This window comes from Heloderma suspectum, chromosome 15 (assembly GCF_057233095.1).
Source record: "Heloderma suspectum isolate Gila_16-S chromosome 15, 16-S_ref, whole genome shotgun sequence".
NCBI classification, from domain to species: domain Eukaryota; kingdom Metazoa; phylum Chordata; class Lepidosauria; order Squamata; family Helodermatidae; genus Heloderma; species Heloderma suspectum.
Genome location: NC_139472.1, coordinates 442,311 through 465,407, shown reverse-complemented (window position 1 = coordinate 465,407; position 23,097 = coordinate 442,311). Strand labels below are relative to the sequence as shown.

Genomic DNA, 23,097 nt, shown 5'->3' with positions numbered 1-23,097 from the left:
ACAAGCGAGGGCGACCCGGCTGGGAACATATTCTTGCGTGGCTCTTCTGGGACAGGGTTGGGGACCCTGAAGCCCAAGGGCTGCATGAGAACCTCCACCTTGCTCCACCACCCCCCTGCAAACGCTGCCCACTTTTGGCTCTGACCCCACTGACTGCTGGGATGAAAAACACCAACCGGTTTTGACTCCACAGGAAAAGGTTTCCCCGAGGAGGAAGCAACAAGGGAAAAGGACATCAACCCTGTGGAACACTTGATTCAACAGGGAATGGTCTCTGCCTCCATTTACAACTCTTATTCTTCAAAACACCGCCATGGTGGGGTGGAAGGACACTACTATAGAATTCCAGCGTACAAGACTGTGATTTTCCTGAAACACCAGCCCCCTCTCTTTCTTTCAAGGAAGCAAGCAAGATTCCCAGCCACGCTTGAGGAACAAAAGCACAGGAGGCTCTGAATTGGGGATGGGGGGGTAGCTCTCTCCCATCCTCCTCCAGGAACAGTGCCCAACGGTAGACAGTTGACTTGGGCACAGAGCCCCTCCCAAGCAGGGCCTTTCTCTGGACCCACCGTATGATGGTCGGGACACACTCGATGTTGGCAACCCGAGACGTGAAGGGCGATGCCACAGAGGCCTCGGCTTCGGAGAGCGAGATCCCCACGTCAGCCGCTTTCAGGGCCCCGCAGTCGTTGGCACCATCGCCACACATCAGCACGCAGTAGCTGCAACCGACACAAGCATATGTCCCCCCACTGTAGGAAGGGGAATCCCAACTGGCCCCCTCCCTCTCACGCCCCCCCGGGAAAAGGGCTGGTCACCAAAGCCAGTCTTCGGCCTGGTGAATGCACCGCAGGGGTCAGCAACTGGCAACCTCTCAAGGCAATCCTGCCCGGCATCAGACCTCCCCCTCTCACCAAGCTGTCAAACCCCACTGTCCTTCCTTCTCGCCAACCTTGTCAAAGAGAAAAGGAGGAGAGACTGCAGCACAGAAGCCAGCAATCTCCAAGGTGCCCCCCATCTTACAGGTCTAAACTGGAAGTTCCCGTCTTGACTAGAAAGCTTTCCATGGCTTTGACCTCACAGAGCGGAGAGGCCCGTCTTCCCAGTGTCCCGAAACAAATTCCTCATCCTCCCACTTCTTCCTCACACATTCCCCCCCCCCCCCACACACACTTACTTCAGGTCTTGTAAGTTCCGAACCAAGAGAGTTTTCTGGTCAGGCAACATCCGGGCAAAAATCGTCGCCCGGACCAGAATCTGCAGAAGATAGAGATACCCGTGTGTCATGGTCGGCCTGAGAACTGGAAACAAATGTGGGCCGTGCACAACATGGAGCAGGTGTTTAGAGCAGGGTGCAAAGAAGTGGGGCTTGCGGGACGCATGCAGCCTGTGAAGCCACTCCTGATGGCCGTCAGCTGCCACACCCCTGCGACTGAAAAAGTCGTGGCAGCACTTCCTCGCATTTCCCTTTCTAGCACTACAAAGAGAAATCTGTGTGTGTGTGTGTGTGTGTGTGTGTGACCCTCAGTTTAGAGAGGCGAAGGCGCTCTGCTCCTTGGAGGGGCTCAGGAGAAGGGTCATGGCTCAGTACTAAAAGACGTATGTTCCCTGCAGGTGGTCCCAGGTTCAGCCCCCCATATCTTCAGGGGTGGCTTGGAAAGAGCCCCCCAGCGTGAAACCCGAGTGCCGCGACTGCCAGTTCAGTGTGGGCACAAGCGAGCGAGGTGGGCCACAGGCCCAAGTTGGCATTAGGAAGCCGCCTTCTTTCTGGGGGCGCAAGGCACACCTTAGCTTTTAAGAAACACCACGTTCAGGTGCTCAGCTTGGGGGGCAGCAAAAGCCCAGGAGCCTCAGAACACGGGGGCATGCAACCCAGATGTGTCGCCTTCGGCGGCTCTCCAGGGCCTCAGAAAGCGGAAGCGCTTTCCCCATCCTCTTCCCTGGAGCCTGAACCTGGGACCGTCGGCAGGCCAAGCAGGGGGGCTCTGCGCCTTGGCAGCTGCCGTCGCCCCTCCCCTGGGAAAAGGCAGGCTGGCCCCAGGAGCCTGAAGAGCACAAAGAAAAGCCAGCAGAGGAGCAGTGCGTGGACATCCCCTGCAGGAGCAGGGCCCCAGGGCTGGGATAAAGGGGAGGGGAATTGGGGACTGGGGTTGCTGGCCAGCATCCCAGAGTACCTTTGGCAGGAGGTCGGGAAAGTGCTCACAAACCACGGCAAAGGCTCTCCCGTTCAAGGCCAAGTGGCCGGGCTGCTGCTCAAGGAAGTATCTCTCCTGCTGGGAAGAACCCTGGAAAAACCCCACAGAGAGCAAGAGGGCTGCACTCATTCTTCCTGCTGCCTCCCGGCCAACGGTCTTCAGCATACACTGGACAGGTTTCTGTTCCCCCCGCTGCCCCCCATGCTCTGCCAACCCAAAGGAGGGGGCCTTCTCCACAGGGGAGCCAGTGGCTGGAGAGGGCCAGATGGATCTCGCCACAGACAGAGCTCACTGAAGGCCCACGGGGCGGGCTGACTCAGGAGGGAGATCCGTCCCTCAGCTGCCGCCGCTCCAAACTGCAGCCCACGGAAGAGGAGCTGAGGACAGAGGCAGCCGCAGGGTGCTGGCCAGGAAGAGGACTCACCTCGGGTGGTTCTGTGGACTGCTCGGAAGGGACGAATTTGAGGGTAGCCGGCTTGCCGGGGCTGGGCGGGGCCGCGTGCACAAAGACCACCGGCTCCTTTGCCTCCACCATCCGGCAGCTCTTGGCCACATTCACGGCCGTGAGCATGTTGTCCCCTAATATGGAAATGGGGGGGTACAAAGGTTGAGTCACCCCTACGTGGCGGGGAGTGGGACACACAGTCTGGCAGGCCAACCGAGGACGGAGTCCCCCATCCGTGTCCCCACATCCCATCCACAAAGCCCAACTTTGGCTGACGTATCTCTAAACAAAAACTTGAAACCTGCTCCAAATTCAACAGTTCATGTGCAGAATGCCTTCCTGCTGACACTGGACAAGTGAAGCCCAGCACTGGAATTCGGGGACTGGAGGTGTGTGTGTGTGCGGCTTTCAGAGCCTCTTTTTCCAGGACAGAACTGTGGGCAGCCCGCCTGCTCCAACCTCAGAGCCCCCCCACACTCCTGGTCCCAGTTGCAGTTCTTCACAACTGGCCCTGCCCCCCCCGGCCCCCCCCCAGAGGCACCGTCTGCTTTCCAGCACAGCTTTGTGCATCGCACAGCTAAGCCTGCACTCATTCTGCCCATTTCCAGCCCCCAGAACAGAGAAGAGACCCCAGGGATCATCCCTGACATGCCAGGCCCCGTCCTCCCAGCTCCGGCCCACCCACAGTCCAAAGCCCCACAGACAGAGGCAGATGTGTCCCCCCGCGGCTACCTGTGACCATGAGGGTCCGAATCCTGGCACTGCGCAGTGAGTGGATCACAGGGGCGGTTTCAGGCTTGAGGACGTTCTTCATCACCAGGAGCCCCAGGAAGACCATCCCGCTCTCCACAGAGTCCCTGCCGGCCCAAGGAGAAAGCTGGGATCAGCTGGCCTCCTGGCAGAGCCAAACGCAGACCCAGCCCAGGAACCGCCAGTGGCCAGAGCAGAGTGGAGGAGGACCCGCCCCGCTCCCAGGCACCTGGTCATGTCCTGGGCTTCTTCAAAGTTCCTGGCGGCAGCCACGGGCTTGTAAGCCAGGCCCAGGACCCGGAAGCCGTCGCTGGTGAAGCGGTGTAGCGTCTGGGAGAAGTCCGCAGGGACTGCAAGGCCAAGATAGAAGGGGGGCTGTTTAGGAAAAGCACTGGCAGGACACAGCATCCCAGGAGGAGGAAGCAGCCCTGCTGGGAGGGGTTTCTAAGGGGGTCCCTTTGTGGACCCTTTCCCCATCAGAGCAGGGCGGAGGCTTCTGGGCACTCCCCTCCTTGCCACTGGCGCTGGGCAAGGAGGCGGCGGGCCACACAGAACGAGGCGGGCACCAGACACGTTTATGGGAGACCTGATTCACTTTTGCAGAGGCTGGCCACCATCTCTGGAGCCCCCTTCATGTAGGCCTCTGAAGGGCCGTCGCCTGGGGGCTTCACCAGAACACTCATTCTCTGCAGGGACGAGGAGAACGGGAAGCGGCGGAGGATGGCCAGGGGGGCCGTGTGCTTCTGTGGAGGGAACAGAATGGCAGAGCCTGGGTGGGTCTCTGGAATGGGGTTGGCAGGGGGTGGGGGTAAGAGAGGCCGGCTTCCTCTACAGCGCAGGCTCGCCTTCGGGTGCTGAGGGAGGGGCCTCTTCTCCCAGGGGCGAGCAGGCTCCACGCCCTCCAGCCACACATGGTGCATCTTCTGCTAGCACACAAGACCCATCCCTGGGGCAAGCGCCCTGTTGGCTTACCGTGCCATGAGGCTGCTCCCCCAGCAGTGGAGGATTCACCACAAGCAGGGCTCTGGTCCCGAAAAGCTGGGTCACACGTGCCTGAGCCTGAGCCCCTTCCACCTCCTCCTGGGTCTGGAGGAAAGGAAGGAAATCAGGCCTCAGAAGATGCAGCTGTTCCTTCCCCTACGGCCCGAGTTCCAATTCCTCCTCCTCAGGGGGGAGATGCCTCTGATACAGATCTCTCAGACCCAGAAGACCTTGTGGCCATAGAAGCCCCCACCAATGTCCCCCTCTCCCCTGGGACTGGCCCCCCACGGCTTCCAGGGGAGGCTGCGTGGCCATCCTCAGACACTAGTTCCGAAGCCACCACCACACGTGCCGTCACAGCCAAAGGCCCTTTTATGCAGCCTCCAGGAAGTTGGAGTCCTATTTCAGGCTCTGCTGCATGTTGGAGCAGCACGCAAGCTGAGCTTGCCTGGCTTCCAGTCCAAGCAGTCCTCGGAGCTCTCTGTGGTGCAGTCCATTCCCTCCTTCCTTTATCTGGCCTTGGCTTTGTCCAACCTCGCTTCTGGACTCTCCCCTGTGCTGACCATCCAGAAACTTGACCCTTGCTATGCCGGACCTGAGCAGCCCTTGTCTGTTGATCATAGCCCTGAGGACCTGGGCAGAGCTGGGCAATAGGCTCCTGCCCCACGGGGCCTACACTCTACATTTTACCAAAGGATGTGGAGAAATGGGAGGGTGAGACCAAGAAGGGGCCTGCCTTCCACTCAGCCCAATGGGGGCTCCCTGCAAGGTCTCAAGGGCCAGAGGACATCTGAGTTCCAGACTTAAGAAAGAACCACTGGAGATGCCAGGGACTGGAGGTGGGGCCGTGGCCACAGGCTCCAACAGGGAGCGGCTGCCATCCGTGTCCGCCAGGCGAGCGCCAGCCAAGCGTTTCAGTTCTCTCCCCAGTGACTACTTCTGCTCTCACAAAGTGGCTCAAGCAGAGATGCCACTGTGGGGAAAGGGCTCTGCTTCCTCAGCAGGGTTTTCCTCGCTCTCGCTCTCACCCATCCCGTGGATTCCAGCATCTTGAGGTCGACCGGATCTCCGACAGGCTGGTCTCTGAGCAGAGTGACGGCATGGCACGTGGCCAGGCAGGAGAGCAAGGGCCCACTGGGCAGGCAGCGCAGCTCATGGGCGAGGGGCAGGAAACCACCGTCCTCCTGGGGAGCAACGCCCCAAATGTCCAGCCCGTCCTCCGTGAGCGTCCCGGTCTAGGGGAAGAGGTGGGAAACATCAGAAGGCAGCCAAGGCGGCTGGCAGGTGCCCCCCTCCCACCACTGGGCCTCACCTTGTCGAAGCAGACCAGGCGGGCCTTCCCACAGAGATTGATCCGCGGAGGGCTGATGCAGAAGACCCCGTGCCGCTTCAGCCGGTTCTGGGCATAGATGGTGCCCACTGTCATTGCGGCCGGCAGGGCTGGGGGCACGACCACTGTCACGACATCCAGGGCCCGGATGACAATCTGCCCAACAGCAACCTGCCCATGCGCAGAGCAAGGAAAGCGAGCTGAGCACAGAGGCTTGTCAGCCAGCCTGGAAGGAGATCTGAAACAGGGCTGGGCAGGGCCTGCAGGCTGCTTCCAAAAGCCCAGCATCAGCTCCGGGGAAAAGGACTCGTGTGCCCCAAGTGCGAGGGCAACGTCTCCCCCCGGCCCTGCCAAGGGGTGCCACCTGGCTTCACAGGGCAGGGGGAGGCGGAAGAGCACGGCTCTGTGTGCGTGTGTGTGTACGGACAGAGTTGGGTGGGCAATGAGGGTCTCTTTGGAAAGGGAGCTGTGTCACTTTGCGGCAACCCACCCAGGACTGGCTCGCTCTCCAGGGTCTACAGCGCCTCCCAACTTGCTTCAGTGCTGGTCTTTACATTTGTGGCTTAGACGATTTGGGAAGGGGGCAGCCGAAGGCCCACCTGCTCCCACAGGAGCCTGCCCAACAGTCCAGAGTTGTCATGGTTAGCCGAGGCCCTGCTCTGGCATAGAGATCAGGTGTGGGTCCAGCAGAGAAAAGGGCCTTTCTTGATGTGGCCCCCCAAATGATGGCTCCCCTCCACCCCGCTAAGAGAAATGCCCCTGGGCGCCTTCCTTATTTCTGTGTTCAGGAGCCAGGCAAGGGCAGAACCGTCCTGTTCTCCCGGGACAGTTAACTTTTGTTGTGTCCGCTTCTTTCACCTGCCACTGCCCTATTTTGATGTGACTGACTCACTATTGAAATGGGTTGAATTATTTTTAGTGGATGACTTGCTCGTTTGCTGCTCTGTGCTATGCTGATGCTTTCTGCTCCCTGGGTTTGTTTTAGTGGCATTTCCACGAATTACTGGTAGCTGCCTTAAGTGCTTGTTGGGTCAAGGCAGCAGACAAATATTCTAAACAAACAAAGACGCAAACAAGAACAGCGGAGGCCAGATCAGGGCCCAGACCCGCTGCGCACACGTCCGGCTGGCCCACGCGGAGGCTGTTCCCGGGCCCAACGTCAGGCGCCCTTGTCAGGAGGTCCGAAAAGTGGCCCTGGGCTGGGAAGCGGGGAGTGGGAGGTGGGACAAAAGGGGAACATCCCACGTGGCCTCGGGAACGGCCCTTACCCGTTTTCTGTGCAAGATGTAGATGCTGTACGCGGTACCAAGAGCAGCTGCAGAGAAGAGCGAAAGGAAAGTGTCCTGATCCCATGGGGGAAAGCAGGCCTCAGGGGAGGCACAACAGAGAGAGAGACCGGAATGCAGCCACTCCGTAAAGCTATGATCACCCCACCCTCAGAGCTCTGCAGAGTAACATCGGGGGCAGAGACAGGGCACTGCCCCACAGAGCCTGTGATCAGAAGCTCTCCACAGGCGCGTGGGGTGGGAAGGCACATAGAGGAGGGGAGGACGCAGCCTGAGGCTCTGAGGCACCAGCTTACGCTGCGGACCCTCCGCCATGGACAGAAAGGATGAGGAAGGGGGACTCCAAAGTGGGGTGGCGCCAAGAGCAGCAGCTGGTTGACACACAAACCCACGGCAACGCGAAAGGATGCGGTACCCCCCCCCCTCCCACAAGGGAGGGATGCACGGAGTCACTGTAGACCCTCAGAGCAGGAGCAGTAGCAATGGGGGCTCCAGTCTGGCTGCTGGGCTTGGAGAAGGACAGGGCTCCTGGCTTCACCCAGTCAGCAGGCTGGTGCAGGCCAGGCAGAATGGTGCTTTACTCACCCAAGATCTTGGCTCCCCCTCTGTCTCAAGCATGGGCGGGGGGGGAGGGGGGGATCAAGGCTGGGCATTGTCTTGGGTGGAGGAAACTGCCTTGAGGGCCAGCCCTGGCTCTGAAGGGCGGCAACAGAGGCACCCTGCTGCACATCGCAGAGAAGCCGCCCCCCGCCCTGCTCCGCTCCCTCGCCAACTCCGGAAGCAGCACTCCTCCCAGAAGCCTCCCCCCGCCAACAGCCTGGGGCAGCTTCTGCCTCTGTGTTCCTTTTCCAATCACATTACGGACATACCCAGGCCTGCGAGAACGGCAACGAACTTTGCAGCATCCTTGTAAAACCTGAAGTTCACCGGCTTGGGGTAGAGGATGGAACTGATGAGATCTCCCTTGGCTGTGCAGAAGCCTGGCAGGAGAACAGGTCTCTGAAGCAAGGCCTCCGCAGCGGGCGGGACACAAAGCACACCAGAGGCCCCGCAGCAGAAGCCCAACGCCAAGGGCAGAGCAACGCTGCAGCCCTTGAAAAGGGGTAAAGGGGGCCAACTGTTTCACCAGCCACACTGGCCAACGTGGCAGCCACGTGGGGATGAGTCCCCGCCTGAAGCCGTACTCCGCGGACACTTTCTCCTTGGGAAGGGCCGCTGCATGAGGGCGTGAGGAGCTACTGCAGTTGCTGGGGGAGGGAGATCCAGATCTCGGCTGATCTGCAGTCGCTCGAGAGGGGCTGCTGACTCTTCATGATGCTTAACAGCAGCAAGCAGCGTTCCGTGCACCACCCTGCTCCCTGCACGGGCTGGCCTTGTGCGGACTGCTTGTCAGCCTCAACGCTGAGGGAGGGCCTCAAGGGCAGGTGTGGTGGGGCACCCGCTGAGGGCCCACACGCCCAGCAGGGGCCCTGGAACTGCTCCCCCATAGCACCTTGCTTGTCCACCGGCCTCTTGCTCTGGTGCTGGGGAGGGGGAGGAGCGGGAGGTGCCCCGGCCTGCGTGCTCCCTGGCTCTCCGCCTGCCAAGCAAGCAAGCAGGAGCAGTGACGACAGAGAGGAGCAGGAGGCGGGGAGGCACATTCACGGGGGCTTGCCCCTGGGCCCTCGAAAGCCTGGCGCCGGCACCGCCCACGTTCCTCGCCCATAAGACACGAGTGTTGACGAGCTGCCTTGGACGAGGCCCTTGCGTGGCCCTGCTGGCCAGTTTCAGCGTCTGGCATTCAGATCCCAGAGCTGTCATAATTCAGACGCAGACCTATGCAGGCCATTCCAGCACATGGCGCCTGGGGCTCATTGCCTCTGCCCTGCAGCCACCAGTTTGCTCCCGGCTCTGGGTCCTCAGAGTTCCAGCAAAAGCACAAAGCGGATCACCCATCTTGGACGCCAGCCACCCTGCAAGCCACGACGGGGCTGCTATTGAGAAGGCGCCATTTCCGATCCTCATAGTCCAGTCGTGTGAAGAGGGGGGATTCCTCTTGCACACACCCCGGCCCGTCTGCACTGCTGACACAGACTTGAACAAACTGCGGGACCCAAGGCAAGGGGTTGCCTTGCCCCAATAATGATTTCCTTAAAATATTTCTAGGCCCCCACTAAAGGCAAAAGCTCTGCGCTCAGGGTGTCTTACATGGCAACATCCCCATACAATAATAAAAAAGCAAAAAAACTGAAAGCAACGAATACCAGCCATAAACCATCCAGCCCAGACAGTACACAAAGCTAAAATGCAACCACAGCAAAGAACCAAGAACAGAATCAGGGACAGGCCAAAGAGAATGGGCACGTCTTCACGGCTTCCCTCAAAGCCCACAACAATGGAGCCCAGCAGATTCCCAAAGGCAACCCATTCCAGAGGGGTGGGGCCACTGCAGAAAAGGCCCTCTCTTGGGCACGTGCCCACTGAGGTGCCCTTACAGGTGGGCCAGGGAGAAGGGCCTCTGCTCCCAATCTTAACGTGGGGGCACTGACTGATCCATGTGCCCCAAGAGAAAAGGCACCTCGCCATAACCCTTGAGCCCCCAGGGCCCATACAGAGGAGGGGAAGCTGCTGCCTGGACACCCTCCTGCAGGAACACAGCCCCTTTGACCAAGCTAAGGCCACTGGACGGAGGGGCTCCCTGCCCCATGAAGCTCACCTGTGCGAGTCACCACTGCAAGGACCTCAGCGCCCACATAGCACCTGGCCTGGATGACCTGTGTGCCACAGAAGAGCGTGTGCCGCTTGTGCCTCTCGGGGGAATAGACGGTGCTGGCGGCCTGGGGGTCTTTGGGCAAAGGGGTCTTCATCACAGGAGTGCTCTCCCCTACAGGGCAAAGAGGTTGGTGGAAAACAAACAGATTTGATTTACTTTATTTATTAGCTGAAGCTCTCTGAATAGTTCAGAAAATAGAGGATAAAACTATAAAATATAAGCGCATAATAAAACACAACACAGAAAGCTAAACAACATTGAACTAGATAGAAAATAAAACCAACCGCAGAGAACAGAGACAGGGCAAAGGTCTGAAAAGCTCCAACCCCTTTTTAAAAACTGAAGGAATAAAAAGCCCGAGAGAATAAAATGGTGCCCAAAAGACCACAACATAGGTGCTACAACAGGGCCTACAGGAGGCCCCAACTGCACAACCAGGGCTGTGGGGGACCACTGAAAAGGCCCCCACTTCCTTCGTAGTCACCTGCCTCTTTTCCTTTGGCAGGGGCACCCAGATGGCAGCCTCTGAGGATGATCTTACGGTCCTGGCAGGTGTATATGGGAGGGGACAATCCTTCGAGGGCCCCAGGCCCCAAGTCGTTTAGGCTCTAAAGATGGATGCTGGTTCTTTGAATTGGGCCTGAAAGCCAAGGCAGATCCAAGGACTGGTGCAGCATGAATGTATCCGCCAGTCCCCACTAACCATATCCCTGCCCTTTGGACCAGCTGAAGTTGCTGGTCCATTTTCAAAGGTGGGCCCACATCTATTGCAACCCAAAGGTGAGCAGACCATGGATAACTGTAGCTGGGCTCCCTCTGTGCAGACGGGCTCCTATCTGGCCTAACCGAGGCATGGCCTACCCAAAGGGCAGTTCACAAGGAGAAGGCTCCCCATTCCCCCGCCACTCTTCTCTCTGAGACTCACCGGTCAGCATGCTTTCATTGACCATGCATTCGCCCGTGAGCAGGACGGCGTCACAAGGAACCAGCATCCCATCCACAGGTACCAGGATGCAGTCCCCAGGCACGAGGTCCACGGAGCTCACCGTCACTTCGTCTATAATCCCCCCGCACAAAAGAAAACAGGTCAGACCCTCCCTGCATGGGAAGAACCTCAGCAGAACTCTGTAGAAGCCGAACGTTACCACAACAATGGAAGGGATTTATAAGAAGGCCAGAAATTGCCCAGCGCGTGATCCCTGAAGACATCGCAACTGGCACCCCAGAGCTTCATAAAGGTGCGAGGGCAATGTTGCATGGCACTGGATAAACGACTGAGAAGCAGGTTAACAAACTGCCAAACAAGGAGGAGGAAAGCAGAACAGCTCAGCAACAAGACAAAATATCAGCAGAAGTTCAATGAACAGTGACAGTCACGTAACCCGATGGAAACAGAAGCCGCTGAATAAATGGTAAAACTGAAAATAGCACCATAAGCCAAGAAAATGACCTTATTAGCAGACAGCCAGAGTGTGGATCTTAGAATATGAGAATTCTGCTTCCCAGAGAGCCGCTCAGCGGCTGCGCCAGAGGATGGCAGTGCAATTGCCCGTGGTGCTCCCTTACCTCTGGGGGCTCTGCGGATTCTCACGCTGACCGACATCTTCACCATCTTCTGGAGGGCTGTGCTTTGCTGTGGGCACCAAAGGCATCTGTGAAATCCTTAGGAGGGCCCAGGCGAGCGGGGGGGCGGGGCACTTTGCAGCTCAGCCATGCCGGCCTCTGGAGGGGCCTCGTGGGCACCTCTCCCCAACACTCCCTGCTTCTGCTCCTGCTGAACAATGCAAGGCAGCAGCATGGATAGACAAAACAGGCAGGACCGGGCCGGGGTGGGGGGGGGGCTTGTTGCCAAAGGACTGTGACTCTCCCCAGCCATGGAACTTTCCTTGGGGGTCTTCAAATCTGCCAGGAAGGGCGTCTCCCAAATTACAGCTAGAGTGGGCGGGATGGGGGGAGGGCAGACACTTGCTGACTGGGCTCTGAGCTCATTTCCCAGGGTCCTCTTCAATTCATGCAAATTGCTCCCCAAGCCCCCCACCCAGGCAAAGGCCAGCCCCCACCTTCCTCGTCTCGTAGAGAGAGATCCATATTGAGACGGTGGAGATGATCAGGATGCAGGCAGCATAATAGTAGTACTCTTCGCACATCCATAAGGTGATACTAAATACCTGGAAGACGTAGAACGGGTTCAAGACCTGCAGGGGGAGAAAGGGGGGATGAGAGAGCAACCATGCAAGGTCAGAACTTCATCAGAGCAACTGGAACCGTTGCCACCCCCCCGGCTGTGGGGAGGGCCTGCCCCTCTGCAGGGACCATCACCATCGCTCCGCAGCAGAACACCCGTCTGGCACACAGAGGGACCCGGTTCAACCTCTGGCTAGAAGGATGTGTGGGGACAGACCCTGCCTCACTGTCCGCTCGAAAGCCTGTGCCGCTCAGGGCAGACACATGATCCTGGCTTGGATGGACCGACGGCCTGGCAGCTGGAGATGCTCTGGGTGCTTCCCTGATGTGTCCACGCAGAGCCAGAGGGCGCTCTCCAAAGCGACTGCAGAGTCTGTTTCCCCCTCAACCCTCCTGGGGGCTCAGCAGGGCCCCAGCTGCCCGGAACCAAAGCTTCTCCCATGGTGACTGCCCTGCTAGGGGAGGAGAGGGAGAGAGGGAGCCCACCCCATCCTCTCCCTTCCTGGGCCAGAAAGGGCCCCTCGCCTCGGGGAGGAAAGAGGCTCCCTCAGCAGCAGAGTGAGAATCATTCTTATGACGGCACACCTCATCTTTCAGCAGCCGGAGATACGAATGCACGGGGACATCGATCAGGTTTGGGCCATAGATCTTCCTCCTGTTGAAGGCGGGGAGGTGGGGGGAGACAACCACCCAGACCAATTTTAGGAAGGCAGCAGTTACAGTATTACCCAAAGGTCAATTATTGGGCCAAAGGCCACCTTTATTCCCGTTTCTAGCCAGCCCTATGGGGGAGGGGGGCTCCAAGCAAACAACGACAATGCTTAAAAATCAAAGAGACACTAAACACAGCTTTTAACAATCAGAATATAGAAAATGCAAAACAAAAACAAAGCACCACCTCTCAAGGCAGCCCTTTCATTTTAACTGGCTGAGCTAAAAAGACAGATATTTTATCCTCTAAACCTGTCGATGGAATGTGCCACTCTTAAATATCCTTAGTTTTGCAAAATCATAGCAAAACCCAGGTTCCCGTGGTGCAAAAAACAAGAGACATTTGCTAAAGAAGGAAAGTGCACAGGGTGCTTTCTTTGGCTCATGAAGGCTTCATTGTCTTCATCAGTAACCCCTCCTTACCGGGTGGCCTGTTCTTGGATGCTCAACCCTCTGTGGCAGAGGTGGATATGTGAACATGTCCAGCTTTCATCTAACTTGCTGCAAAAAAAGAGACAGGCTGTGTTGTAACAGGTTAAAAAGTGGTGTGTGTTTTAACCCCATCCCACCATTGGCTGAGCTGCTCTGATGTCACAGAAAGTTTGTGAACATTCCAACAGCCAAGGGGGAATCATAGAATAGTAGGGCTGGAAGGGGCCTACAAGGCCATGAAGTCCAACCCCCTGCTCAATGCTGGAACCCAAGTCAGAGCATCCCTGACAGATGGCTGTCCAGCTTCACCTTGAACGCCTCCAGTGTGGGAGAGCCCCCCACCTCCCTAGAGAATTGGTTCCATTGTCATATTGCTCTGACAGTCAGGAAGTTTTTCCTGATGTTCAGCCGGAATCTGGCTTCCTGTCACTTGAGCCCATTATTCTGTGTCCTGCACTCTGGGATGATCGAGAAGAGATCCTGGCCTTCCTCTCTGGGACAACCTTTCTGAATAGTCACGGAACATTAAATATGCAGTAAGCAAACTGTTCGAAAAAGTTCTGTGATACCACAGCAGCTCTTTTGCACACAAAGAAGTCCAAAGAAACATTTGCGCAGATGTGTACAAGCCACAGACGCTGCTGTGCAAAGCCCTGGAAGCGGCTCCCCTCATCCAGGCGGAGACCTACCTGGCCTGGCAGTACGCCTGCAATTTCTCAATCCACACATAACGCAAACCTTCAAAGAGGTAGTAGCGGATGAAGTTTACCTAGAGAGAGGAAACAGGTGAGTCAGGAAGATGCCACAGCTCATGAGGAGACGAGATACAAATGGGTAGGGGAGCGGGGGAGCCTCATTTCAGGACGTGACCCACCCACATTCAGCCTGGTCCTGGCCACCGTTGGCTCAACACCAACGTGCGCCCCCTGGCGGACCACCCAGGAGGGATTGTAGCCCTCGACAGACAAACGATCGCCCCTCCCTGAAAGGGAACCTAGGTGGAGGGGCCAAATCCAAAGTGCAATGGGGGAGGGGGGAAGCAGGGGCCCACCGGAGGAAGTGCCAGGGCAGAGACCTGGAGAGCTGAGCCATGCCAGTGGGTGGCTTTGGGCCTGTCTGGCCTACCTTGCAGGGTTCAAAGGACAGAAGGGCGTAAGTCCCACATACCCAACCCCCTTGGCTGAGGCAACAAAAATATTTTATTTAAACCGGAACCCAGTCGCTGGGAAGCCCACTTTGGTCCTCAGGGAGAGAGCGGTGGCCGTGGGGTGGCTTGGAGCTGGCAGTGCCCAGGGGGCCAGGGCAGCAGTTGCCAAGCAGGGCTTCCAAGGACACCTGTGGGGCAAGCAGAGCAGCTGGTTCTGCAGCTCTTGGGATGAGGGGGACCCACCTGCTCCTTCCGGTGGAGTCCAATCGTGTCCTGGCTTTCGCCCTCATCCTCCAGCACTCCGACAGCAATGCTGGTTCTCCCATCGTCTCTTCCGGGCTCGAGACTTCATGGGAAGAGGGAGGAAGGGGCAAAAGAAAGAGCACACAAATGGCCATGATCCTGACTCTCATTCTGTTTTAAAGCTGCAGCCCCCCCAATGCACTGGGGTCTGAATACGTCCCAAAAGATGTAAAGGAGAGAGTGCCTTGGAGCATGGGCAGACTGACTTCCCCGTCCCACTGGCCCACCTAGAAGCTTAGGGTGGAGGGAAAGGGCGGTCTCTGGGTAGGTCTGAACAGGCAGTAGTGCAGGTGGCAGGAAAGACCGGTGTCTGCCAGGACAAACTGGGCTCAGACATCTCGTGGCTCCCAGCTGCAGAGGGGCCAGAGGGGCTCTAAAGGAATCACCAGAACAAAACTACAGTTCCAAGGCTCCTCTGTGGGGACGGGCAGGGCAGGAGCCATGATCGTTCAGCCCATTTCAAAGCTGCCTAAGTCCACGGTGAAGAGGCGCCCTTCGCTTACGGTCTGTATTTGCAGGGCAAAAGGCAAAGAGCTTGGATACCGGCTATGGGAGGCAGCTGCCTGCTTGGGGTGGTCCGTCCTCCCACAGCCCCCTCCGGACTCAACAACATCCTTTGCAGACCGGGGCCAGGAAGAGGACCCCAAAGCTTCACTCACCTGCCTTCCTCCAGCTGCTCCGTTTGGACCTGGGCTGTGAAGTACTGGTCAAACTGGTCCTGGAGAAGAGCATGAGGGACAGGGGCTTCAGCAGCGGAACAAGCGCTTGGCTCACGCAGCCAAACAAAGGGGGGGGGGGGTTCATCCCCCTCCCCCAGCTGGTTCTTTCCTCGAAGGAAGGGAATTGAGACCCACAACCCTAAATCTCCCAGGCATACATGAAACGCTGGAGGGTATCAACTTGTGCCCCACCAAGCTGAACACGGGTCCCTGGGCATCACAGATGGGGGCATTCCAAAGTGGGTGCCTGGGCGTCATGGTCGGGGGCCTGCCAAGGCAGCCTGAGAGACGTCCCACCCCCGGCCCTTCTTCTGTTTCCAGGCAGACAGAAGAAAACAAATGGATCTGGGGATTTTGCTGCTTTGCATTTAGTATATTCTTAATGTGCTTGTTTTATATCTGTGTTAGTGCGTTTCCAAATTTTCTGAGCTGCCCTGGGCATTTCATTGAGCAGTGGGGTACAAGTCCCCAGATGAAATAAATAACCACACAAGGGTCCGGCCGGGAGCCCCTCCTAGGCCATCCGGGCAGGCCTGGCTGAGCTATCCATCTGAAAGGTGCCACGCTCCGTCCTTACAATGCAGCCCTCAGGAAGGGGCCTTGAAACAGGAAGAGCTGGCGGGGTGGGCTCTTGCCATACAGTTAATGGGTCCATCTCCCATGGTGCCACTGGGACTCTTGGCCCTTGCTGAAAAGCTGACCTTTTGGATACAGATGCCAAAAGTTCACAGAGCACCTGGCCCAGGGCCCGAGTTCCAATTCTCCTCCTGCTCCCCCGTTCCACTTACGCGGAGGACCACCCAGTCGGCCTGGCGGAGCGGGCAGCGGCTGCATTTGGCCTGGACTTCGAGGCGTGGCTTCCAGTGGAAGATGATCAGGGGCAGCCCCATGGTCAGCACAGAGAAAAAGTGGCAGAGGACTACCTTCCATGTCTTCCTTTGATAGCCGCTGACTTCCTGGGCAAGGAACAAAATGGCATGGGTCGGTGCTGGCTAAGCACCGTTGCCCCCAAAATGCACAGATTCCTCCACGGTGCACAGAGGCCTGGTGTTCCCTCCCCGGTGGCCTTCAGGATCTCCCGAGATGGGGAGGGACCAGTTCTCCTCTCCCCCAATTAAAACGTATCTTACTTAGCGTGAAAAGATGGCAATGGCTCATCTGGAGCGCTTGGACCTGGCAGAGGGTTTGGCAACCTGGGCCAAATGTGGCCCTCTCGAGGGATGGAAACTGCTCCCCCTTCAGCATAGCCCTTTAGGAAACTCTGTTGCCAATCAGCATTCTAGTATCTTGTAACATTTTTATTTACTTAAATATGTATAAGCCGCCTTTCTGGACCAAGTGTACCCAAGGGAGCAAACAGAATACAAGTATAAAAATAGTAATACAATACTGTAATACATTTTAAAAATACAAGCCCACCCAAAAATACATAAAAGTGCAATTCATACAGTGTTGATTTTTTCCCCAAAGCCACACTGATAAAACATCAATAAAACAGCAGCATGACCAACAGACCACATCACTTAAAAGCCATTCGGAACAGGTGGGTTTCCAGAGCCTCCTTAAATGCTGCCCTGGAAGGTGCCAATCACACGTCCCTCAGGAGGAAGGGAGTCCCATTAGGGTCCCACGTGAGGATCCTGCAAGGCTCCTTTGAAGAGGCCTCTTGTTGGGCGCCACCCACTCCCAAAGCACTCTCCTATAGTTACCTTCAAAAGCCCCAGAGCAGCAGAGGCAAGTAAGCCTTGCCCTCAGCCCCCGCCCCCAGATGCACCCCATCCCACAAACCCTTTACTTACCATGCAGGACTCCAGGGGGCTCTGCTGGAGGGTCTTGTAGCCAGGGTGCCGGCCTCCTAAGAGGCTGGTGCTACCTGAGAACAGAAACAGAACAAGGCCTCACCCCTTTGACTCAGGAACTGGTTTCTCATTTAGGTCAGGAGCAAAGATGTCGAGGGGCTTTGCACAGCTCTGGCTTCAGGCTGAACAGCAGGTGGACAAGCCCCATCCAAAGCGCCTCCTGCTCCTTCCTTAGCAAAGGAACTCGCATCTTGGGAGAGGTGCAGTTGATAAACCTGAGCTTGGAGTTGAGTGGCTCTGAATCCACACTGTGGCACTGCACGGAACAGTCTGTCCGCTGTCACAGGCTCGAAGCTGTGTTACTCTGGGGAGGGGGGGTTGGGCTCCCACCCCCACCTCCTCTTGCGGGGGTGGGGGAGGAGAGAGAAGAGTTGGGGGAGGCTGGGCCTCCTCCCACCTGGGTTGGCTCTGCCACGCCCTCTCTCCGTGCATGAAGGCACAGGGGTGTGGGGACAAGCCTGGGAGGGTCCTAGTTCTTCGGAATCTTCTCCAGCGAAGCACACTGACTTCCCAGGCCCTCTCGCGCCCCCCACCTCGCCATTCCTGGCTGTTTTCACTTGTTCTGGTGTGAGGGCTCTGCTTCCAGGGTTCGGCTTCTCTGGGCAAATTTGCCTTGCCACCTGTCCCGACGGAAGACGTGGCTGTGCAGCGTCTGAGGCGACACCTGAGCCACCCGCCCACAGCCAGCCACGCCTCTTTCCCAAACACAGGCACAGGAAGCACCAGATGGCTGGGGGGCACGAGGAGGGGAGCCACGTCTCCCCCACCACGACAATGCTGAACAGGGTTTTCCCCACTCTTGGGCTGACGGCAGCTTCCTGCTGAGGGCCATCACCTCCGCCTCAGTCTTTGCTCCCAGGCTTGCCGAGCCACCCGCGCCACTACGAGGGCAGGTAGCACAGTGCCTTGCCAGGCCCGGCCCCTCCCCACACCTCCAGCTGGCCACAGCAGCTTGGGCTGTGCCAGGGCTCCAGGCAGCCGAGCCGGTCTGGGCAGGCAGAAGGCCCTGGCTCCCCTGCTGCAGCCAAAGGTCACGCACAGCGAGGCAGGCTGGGATGCTCCATCCAGCGACGGCAAGGAGGCCCCTCTGATGTGGCTGTGGCCTCTGGCAGAGGCAGCTTGTCATGCAGCACTCAGAGGAGCTGAAACTCCCTCTTCTCAAAGACGGGGGGCGGCAGCAGCCTCCGGAGCACGGGCGGGGGGCAGGAGCAGCGCAGACCCTCACTCTTCTGGCACTGAGTCATCTGTGCCCTTTAAGGCCAGAGGAGTGGGCTGGCAGGGCAAGAGGGATGAGCGGGGGGGGGGCAGCTGGGGGGGCTGCCTCCCCCCACATGAGGCACTTCCAACTCCTGAAAACTTCCCCAGCAAATTAATGCCATTAAACATTGTGCAGGAGTATGCTCTCTCATCGGAAGTCCTGCTTCATTCCTTAGCCATTCTTTTTCACGCCTGGGAGCAGATCGCATCTTTGGAAAGCCAAAGAGCTTCCCGAGGAGCCAGGAATACCCGCTGAGTGCAGTTCGGTGCAAATCTATTTAAAAACATCTCCCCCACGTGCTGACACATTTAAACTTTTTTCAGTTACCAATCACATTCACTGATGTAAAGTTGGGAGAAGTTTTCTGAACAATAACGATGCCAAATGAGGATGTTTGGAAGGAGAAAATCCAACTTCCCTGGTTCCCCAGTCTCCCCCTGGCAACCTGTCAATTAACTCTGTACATCCCAAATTTCTCCATGCCACTTGCCTGGGAAACAGCGCCACATTCGGTGCCTCATCACTTCTCAACAAGCCAACGCATCTTGTCCTTAGCTAGGAAAGGAGACTGAGAAGCCTTTCCCTCCTGCAAGGCCTCCTGACGAGGCAAGCCAGCACTGCCCCCATTTTACCGAGTGGGAGACTGAGGCCCGTTCCACAAGAGGCTTTGAGATCACTTTTAGAAACCCAGCGTCCAGCGTCGGTGTGACACCCGCATGGCATATGCTCTGTTCCCTGAGCTCTACTACTCTCAGCTGCCCAAAGGCCAGTTGCTCCGTGCTTTTTCCCTGGCTGCCCGCAGGGGTGCAGCTGCACCGGGTGGGGAGCGGGTGTCACACTGGTGCTCCCTGGGCCTACCAAGCTTTCCTCCTAGTGCAGTGTGGGGCCCTGACACCCTGAAGAGCTGGACTTGGCTGTGCTGGACAGGACCTTCTGGGAGAAGCAGGGCAGGCGCAGGCCAGCGGGTGGTGCCACCAGAGGGGAGCTGCCACTGGAAGATGCCCCGTGTCCTCCTGCCTCTCCCAGGGGCTCAGGACAGCACCGAAGCAGACCAGGAAACAGCACACTGCTCAGCACCGGGAAGAGACCAGATGAGCTGGAGGAAACAGCTTGCCACAGGAAATGCTCAGCAAGATGTTGCTGCCTGGCCTGTCTTTGTCCACTGGCCAGCCAGAGAAGGATAGAGGCGAAGGCCACCGAAGCCAGTGTGGTGTAGTGGCTTGAGTGTTGGACTGAGAGTCGGGAGATCCGGGTTCTAGTTCCCACTCGGCCATGGAAGCTCACTGGGTGACTCTGGGCCAGTCAGACTCTCAGCCCAACCCACCTCACAGGGTTGTTGCGAGGAAAGAATGGAGGCAGAGGATTATGTACGCTGCCTTGGGTTCCTTAAGGAGGAAAAAAGGCGGGATATAAATGTAATAAATAAATAAATAAATCTCTCTTCTGGCCCAGCACCTGGTGGTCAGAGGTCGACGGCAGCACCTGAACTTGGAGGCTCCATATAGCTGTCACAGCTGACAGACCCCTGGGAGTGCAGACCTCTCAAGGTATCCCAGTGCCAGATGTTTGGGACTATCCAGCACTGGGTTCAGAGAAATATTTTGTGCAATTCAATAGACAACATACAAACAACTGGTGGATGTACGGCTGCTTCCGAGTTTCTTCAGCCCTCAGAGCGTCATCATTTTAAAGCCTCAAATATGGAAAATTTGTGTGGCTGGGTGACCAGCCAGATGGGCGATTAAGAAATTTAATAAATAAATAAATAAAATTTAATTTACATTGGGAATCTGTAAGAAAAATGTCCTTTCCGCACTCTTTTTCTCAGTACAGAGCATCATACATTACTGGTACAATAGGAAAGCTATTGTCAACCGGGAAATGGTACTGCCCTCCAACCGTGCCCTTGGGTGGATGTGGCGTGGCCAGGATTACACAGCAAAACAGGGCCGGTCAGCTAGCTAGGCCAGAGATTTTGCTAGTGGTTCATCACTGAGGGCAGATTCTGAAGCACAGTCCTGGGGGGTCCCTGGGAGGCCGGCAGTGACTTTTCCCCAGAGGGAAGCGGACCAGCTGTGACTGTCTTTAAAAGATGCCTTGGCCGCAGAAGGCCTCGAGGGCTGCAGGCACCCAAGGGGGCCAGGGCCACACGGCGGCTGTGAATCCACGGAAGCACCGAGAGCCCACCGGGCGTGATGCTCGCACACAATTCAACTTCCGCCTAAAGGGCCCCTTTTTAAAATGCAAGTCCCTAGTGCTCATGGCCTGACTACGAGCAGTCAATGCTTGCTGAAGTCTCATGATCCGGAGGAGAGAGGCCCGCTGAGGTTTCCCCGGTGCCCTGGTTAGTCCTTGGTTGGGAGGCCGCCTGGGAATCAGGCTTCCTGCACTGAGCAGGGGGTTGGACTCGATGGTCTCGGAGGCCCCTTCCCACCCTGTGATTCTATGACGCAGCGTAATCTTGCGGCAGCGCTCGGATTTCTCGGAACATCCCCCCCGCCCGGAGTTTCAACAGGCCGCTGCCCCGACGCGACCCCTCCCCGCTTTCTAGCGGGCCGGCTCCGCTCTCCCGCTCCTGCCCGCCATTTCTGCGGCGCGCGCGAGGCGACGAGGAGCCGCCCCGCCCTCACCAGATCACAAGACGCGCTTCCGCGCGCCTCGGGGGGCCTCGGCGCGCGCGGCCCCGCTCGGCGCGGCCCCCGCCCCGCCCCGCCCCGCCCCCGACAGTGCCCGCGGCGCGAGCGAAGGCGGCGCGAAGCGGGGCAAGGGCGGCGCGCAGGACGCCTCGCCGGGGCTCGCAGCTCCGGGCGAATTCGCGGCAGAGGGGCGGCAAGGCCGCCTTCGCCCCCCGGGGACGCGTCCCGCCCTCGGGTGAGGGGGCCGCCGGCGCTGGCAGAACCGCCTCCAGCACCTTCTCGGCGGGCAGCAGCGCCGCCCGGGAGACAACGAGCCGGGGGCCCTCCTCGGCTGCTGCTGGCTTCGCGGGGCGCCCTGGGCGCTCGGACCGGCCTGCCCGCCGCGCCCGGGACGAGCCGCGCAAGGAAGAGGCGCGGCAGCAGCCGCCGCGGAAGGGGGAGGACGACCCGCCGCCCCCGGGCTGCTGCTGCTGCTCTGACCGGCAGGGCAAGGAGGCGCCGCCGCCCGCTCTGCCACGCTGCCGGGCCCCCCCTTGCCAGCGGCCCACCCGGCGCGGCCCGCGCTCGAAGCCGGCCGGTGCCCGGAGCGCCCCGCCTCACCTGCGCTCATGGCCGGCGCTGGCCCCGGCGGGCGGCCCGACGCGCCTCGTCTGCTCTTGCCGCGCCCTCCCTGCGGGCGGCGGCGGCGGCGGCGGCTTGCCTCGAGACTGGCAGCAGAAGCCGCCGCTGCCGCGGATCCCAGGCCGGCCGGAGGGGCAGGGGCGGCGCCGAGGCCCGGCGCGGGGGCTGCTGGGAGGCGTAGTTCCCCTCCTGGCCCAGCTGCGCCGAGGCCGCCTCGGCGGAGGAGAGCCGCTCGCGACGCCAGGCCCGCCCGCCGCCGCAGCATCGGCCGGGCGCCTCACGAGGAGGCTCCCCCGGCTGAAGCGCCCGGAGAGGCCCCGAGCTGGGCAGAGGCGGCCGCTGCCGGCCGCGCCGAGAGGAAGGGTCGAGACGCCGCCCCGCCCCCGCTTCGCCGCGGAGCTCCGGTTCCCAGCGCCTTCCCAGCCCCAAGCGGGGGTGTCCCGGGCCGCCGGCCCGCTCTGCCCGTCAGCGCCAGCCGGCTTGGCGCCTCGCGGGGCTTTAAGGGGGGTCGGAGCTGCGCCGCCAGGCTCGCCTCGGAGGCAGCCGGTGTGGGCAGGAGAGGAGCGGCCCAAGGCCGCCCTGCGCTCCCGCACGGCCTTCCGCAGGGCCCTCGGCTCTTCCCCGCGGCTGGTTTCTGCTCTGGGGCTGGAGCCCGCGAAGGCCTCCTGCTGCTGGTCCTCGGGGTGCGGGTGGAGCGTGCGCTGCTTGAAGGGGCCGGAGCGCTTCGGCGATTGGCCAGGGCGGCCTCGAAACGAAGGGATGACTCCAGCAGCCGCAGAAACCTCGGGCCTAAAGTGACAGGCCCTGGGCCAGCACCTGGCGCCCTCCAGTTGTGTTGGACTACAGCTCCCATCAGCCCCAGCCAGCTTGTCCAGTGGTCAGGAATGCTGGGAGTTGAAGTCCAACACATCTGGAAGGCGCCAGGCTTGGGAAGGCTGGTGTAGACTTGGACAGAGCCCGCCCCCGCTGAGGCAGCTTGGAGGGCTGCCTCTTCCCACCCCCCCGGGGCTCCTCAGAAGCTCCCTTGGCCATGCACCACCTTCAGCCCCCTCCTGGCCCAGCATGGGTAGCGCCTGTCCCAGTGTATTGGTGCTGTGGAAGCTACAAGCAAAAGGCTGTGGCAGACAGGCGCGCTGCATCCCGCAGCAGCAGCCCATGACTCCACAGTGGACAGGTGCCTCTGTCTTGATCCCCCCGCCCCCCCCCCCCCCCAGGCAAACACTTTTAGAGGAGGCAACAGGGCCGTTGGGCCCTTCTGGGCACCTTTCTTTCCACACTGAGCTAGGGCAGGAAGGAGATGGAAACAGTTGTCCTTTACAACAGGGGTCGTCAGCATGTGGCCCTCTGGGTATTTTGGCCTACAACTCCCATCATCCTCACCGCTGGCTAAGGCTGATGGGAGTTGCAGGGCAAAACATCTGGAGGGCTACACGTTGCCCATCCCGGCTTAAACATGCACACATACAGCAAGGAGCTCTCTCTGGGGAA

General features: G+C 58.9%; 1 protein-coding gene across 4 annotated transcripts in view; it reads right to left on the bottom strand.

Moving 5' to 3' along the window:
- Nucleotides 1-22,289, bottom strand: part of ATP13A2 (ATPase cation transporting 13A2) — a 28,799-nt gene extending 6,510 nt beyond the window's left edge. The window contains exons 1-24 of one of the 4 annotated variants that reach the window (XM_084821641.1): nucleotides 21,589-22,289; nucleotides 17,035-17,108; nucleotides 16,024-16,191; nucleotides 15,176-15,234; nucleotides 14,457-14,559; nucleotides 13,756-13,835; nucleotides 13,058-13,135; nucleotides 12,509-12,578; nucleotides 11,800-11,934; nucleotides 11,306-11,372; nucleotides 10,665-10,796; nucleotides 9,683-9,850; nucleotides 7,857-7,967; nucleotides 6,970-7,016; nucleotides 5,684-5,872; nucleotides 5,400-5,606; nucleotides 4,363-4,476; nucleotides 3,977-4,133; nucleotides 3,620-3,740; nucleotides 3,373-3,497; nucleotides 2,620-2,774; nucleotides 2,175-2,285; nucleotides 1,178-1,257; nucleotides 570-722 (exon numbers count right to left, since the gene is read on the bottom strand). In XM_084821641.1, the coding sequence (XP_084677767.1) occupies nucleotides 570-722; nucleotides 1,178-1,257; nucleotides 2,175-2,285; nucleotides 2,620-2,774; nucleotides 3,373-3,497; nucleotides 3,620-3,740; nucleotides 3,977-4,133; nucleotides 4,363-4,476; nucleotides 5,400-5,606; nucleotides 5,684-5,872; nucleotides 6,970-7,016; nucleotides 7,857-7,967; nucleotides 9,683-9,850; nucleotides 10,665-10,796; nucleotides 11,306-11,372; nucleotides 11,800-11,934; nucleotides 12,509-12,578; nucleotides 13,058-13,135; nucleotides 13,756-13,835; nucleotides 14,457-14,559; nucleotides 15,176-15,234; nucleotides 16,024-16,191; nucleotides 17,035-17,108; nucleotides 21,589-21,874 (2,990 nt within the window). In that variant the 5' untranslated portion in view covers nucleotides 21,875-22,289. Of the gene's footprint in view, nucleotides 1-569; nucleotides 723-1,177; nucleotides 1,258-2,174; nucleotides 2,286-2,619; nucleotides 2,775-3,372; nucleotides 3,498-3,619; nucleotides 3,741-3,976; nucleotides 4,134-4,362; nucleotides 4,477-5,399; nucleotides 5,607-5,683; nucleotides 5,873-6,969; nucleotides 7,017-7,856; nucleotides 7,968-9,682; nucleotides 9,851-10,664; nucleotides 10,797-11,305; nucleotides 11,373-11,799; nucleotides 11,935-12,508; nucleotides 12,579-13,057; nucleotides 13,136-13,755; nucleotides 13,836-14,456; nucleotides 14,560-15,175; nucleotides 15,235-16,023; nucleotides 16,192-17,034; nucleotides 17,109-20,982 lie in introns of all 4 variants that reach the window. The other 3 variants (XM_084821642.1, XM_084821643.1, XM_084821644.1) reach the window with 3 other exon arrangements.
- Nucleotides 22,290-23,097: the final 808 nt, after the last annotated feature.